The sequence below is a fragment of the Gadus chalcogrammus genome, chromosome 3, assembly GCF_026213295.1.
Source record: "Gadus chalcogrammus isolate NIFS_2021 chromosome 3, NIFS_Gcha_1.0, whole genome shotgun sequence".
In the NCBI taxonomy this organism is placed as follows: domain Eukaryota; kingdom Metazoa; phylum Chordata; class Actinopteri; order Gadiformes; family Gadidae; genus Gadus; species Gadus chalcogrammus.
In genome coordinates this window covers 27210567-27213066 of record NC_079414.1, presented here as the reverse complement: position 1 = coordinate 27213066, position 2500 = coordinate 27210567, and the positions used below count along the sequence as shown (strand labels likewise).

At 48.7% G+C, this 2500-nt stretch overlaps 2 protein-coding genes across 2 annotated transcripts in view; one reads left to right on the top strand and one right to left on the bottom strand.

The window, feature by feature from the left end:
- The window catches only part of coq7 (coenzyme Q7 homolog, ubiquinone (yeast)), a 3911-nt gene extending 2893 nt beyond the window's left edge, over positions 1–1018 (bottom strand). The window contains exons 1-2 of the mRNA XM_056587095.1: positions 809–1018; positions 41–204 (exon numbers count right to left, since the gene is read on the bottom strand). Coding sequence (XP_056443070.1) covers positions 41–204; positions 809–881 — 237 coding nt within the window. The 5' untranslated portion in view covers positions 882–1018. The remainder of the gene's footprint in view (positions 1–40; positions 205–808) is intronic.
- Positions 1–2500, top strand: part of nomo (nodal modulator) — a 164484-nt gene that overhangs the window by 123830 nt on the left and 38154 nt on the right. The gene's annotated exons all lie outside the window — the stretch shown is intronic.

Sequence of the window (2500 nt, the reverse complement as noted above, 5' to 3'; positions counted from 1 at the left end):
CGAAAAGTTGCTAAGAGTTGCTAACTGCCGGCGTTCCCACCTGGATGAGCGGGCCGGTCTGGGTCCGCCCGAGCACGGCCATCTGACCGGCGTAGATGCGGTTGGCGCCGTACTCTCCGGCGTGGTCCACGCGCATCATCCGGTGCAGCATGGCCTCCTCCTCCTCGTCTCGCGGCACCGGGAGGACGCTGTACGCGCGAGCGTCTAGACGGCAGAAGACATCGCTCACGTTACATTTGAACACTTTTATCCAAAGAGGCTTCTTACACACTCAACACACAACGGACGGCAGTGTCAGCATTGCAACCCTAACGAGAGTGGACGGTAAATGGACTGCATTTCTACAGCGCTATTCTAACCAGTGGCCTCTCAAAGTGCTTTACAACATAGCCTCACATTCACCCATTCATACACACATTCACACACCGACGGCGGAGTCAGCCACGCAGGGCGACAGCCAGCTGGTCAGGAGCAGTCAGGGTGAGGCGTCTCGCTCAGGGACACCTCGACACTCAGCTAGGAGGAGCCGGGGATCGAACTAGCAACCTTCCGGTTACAATTCAACCGCTGGCCGCTGGCCACCCGCCCATCTTGGCTCTGAAGAGCAGAATAAGAGGCTGAAACCTGAACAATGCGTTATATATAGAAGGCTATGATGGGACACCCAGACAGACTTGAGATCTGGCACACACACACACACACACACACACACACACACACACACATACACACACACACACACACGCACGCACACGCACGCACACACATACACATGTTTGTATGTCCCATACTGAAGAAGGTAACTCACCTTTACAGACACATTGTCTCATCAAAGATGTGCTGAAAACGCGGGAGCCCGTCTTCACTGTCCCCTTCAACATGATAAAATGCTTATAATTCAGAATTATATTTTCATAAACTGTACAAGATACAGATCAGAACAACCCATGTCATTGAGGTGGGCTGTTATGGCTGTTATTGGATAACATGGCGCAGGCGTATGACGTCATGAAGTCGCGTTACTTCCCGGCGATGACTGATGACGCATACCCTCGCTCACACACGTGGTCACCGCCCTTTGTATATAAGTTGTGTTTCAGAAATAAATGGTAAAAAAAAATGCATAAAATGAATAACTATGTACACAACAAATTGATAAACATATTGTAAAATAGCTAGAGCCTAAAAAATAGTGAAATTGTGTGTGTGTGTGTGTGTGTGTGTGTGTGTGTGTGTGTGTGTGTGTGTGTGTGTGTGTGTGTGTGTGTGTGTGTGTGTGTGTGTGTGTGTGTGCGTGCGTGCGTGCGTGCGTGCGTGTGTGTGTGTGTGTGTGTGAGTGTGTGTGTGTGTGTGTGTGTGCGTGTGCGTGTGTGTGCGCGCGTGTGCGTGCGTGCATGTGTGTGCATGCGTGTGTGCGTCTGTTTTATTTTGCGTGGACAGTAGGGGTCAGTGTTGCACAGAGAAAGGAACTGATGGGAACTGCACTGGTTTCTTGACTTCTCACCAAATACCTCCACATTACTTTATTTAATCAATTGATATATAGTTGGGAATTAACCTTTAGCAATTGTATGCATATGTAGAGGTATTGGATTGTTATCGTTTTTTAGAATAACCACTAACCACATGCTCAATTATACACATTTTCCTCAGTCTAACTTCCTTAAAAGGATTTCATTTTGTATGGATGGTATCCACTTATACATTGACATAAAATACGGCTAGATTTCACGGCACCGATTTTAAGAATAAGCCGGCAATAAATAATACTTAGTTATATCCTGATATGCTTTTTTAAAACGATTAACGTGATAGCTACCCTTCATTGCTGACATGAGTGCTCCTGCAGATCCCAGCTCCAGGACATCAGGGCGTCTGGTCGGCCCCTCACCCAGAGGGCCAGGCGGGCTTTGGTGTCTCAGGTTCCCCCCTCTGCCCTCTGGAGTGCTGGTACTCTCTCCTGGCCGGTCTGCCTGCTTGAACCGTCCGACCTCTGCAGCTCATCCAGAACGCGGCGCCCGTCTGTTCCTCAACGCTCTCCCTCCCAACACCACCCCTCGGCCCCCTGAACCGGCTGCTGGTGGAGGCTCACAAACCAGTCAAGTCACCGGTACTTGTACTGGTACTTGCCTTCATGCTGCAAGTGGCTCAGACCCGTCGTACATCCAGGACATGGTCGAACTATGCATTAACATTTACATTTAGGGCATCTAGCAGAGGCTTTTATCAAAAGCCACTTACAATAAGTCAATTTGCCAGAAGAAAGAGAAACAACAATATATCTCTGACGGTACAGTAAGGATGTTCATAGAAACAAGTACAAAGCACTAACAATCACTAGGTTTAACCATTCCCTGTAAAGAAAGATGGCTAGGATAAGACGCTAAACGATGCTAAGTACTATGTTGAAGTGCAAGCCCTTCCACTGCTTATCCCTCAATACGAGGCACCCAGCAACAGAATCCTGACTGTTGGCTGTCACGGCTCTACGATGGAGGAG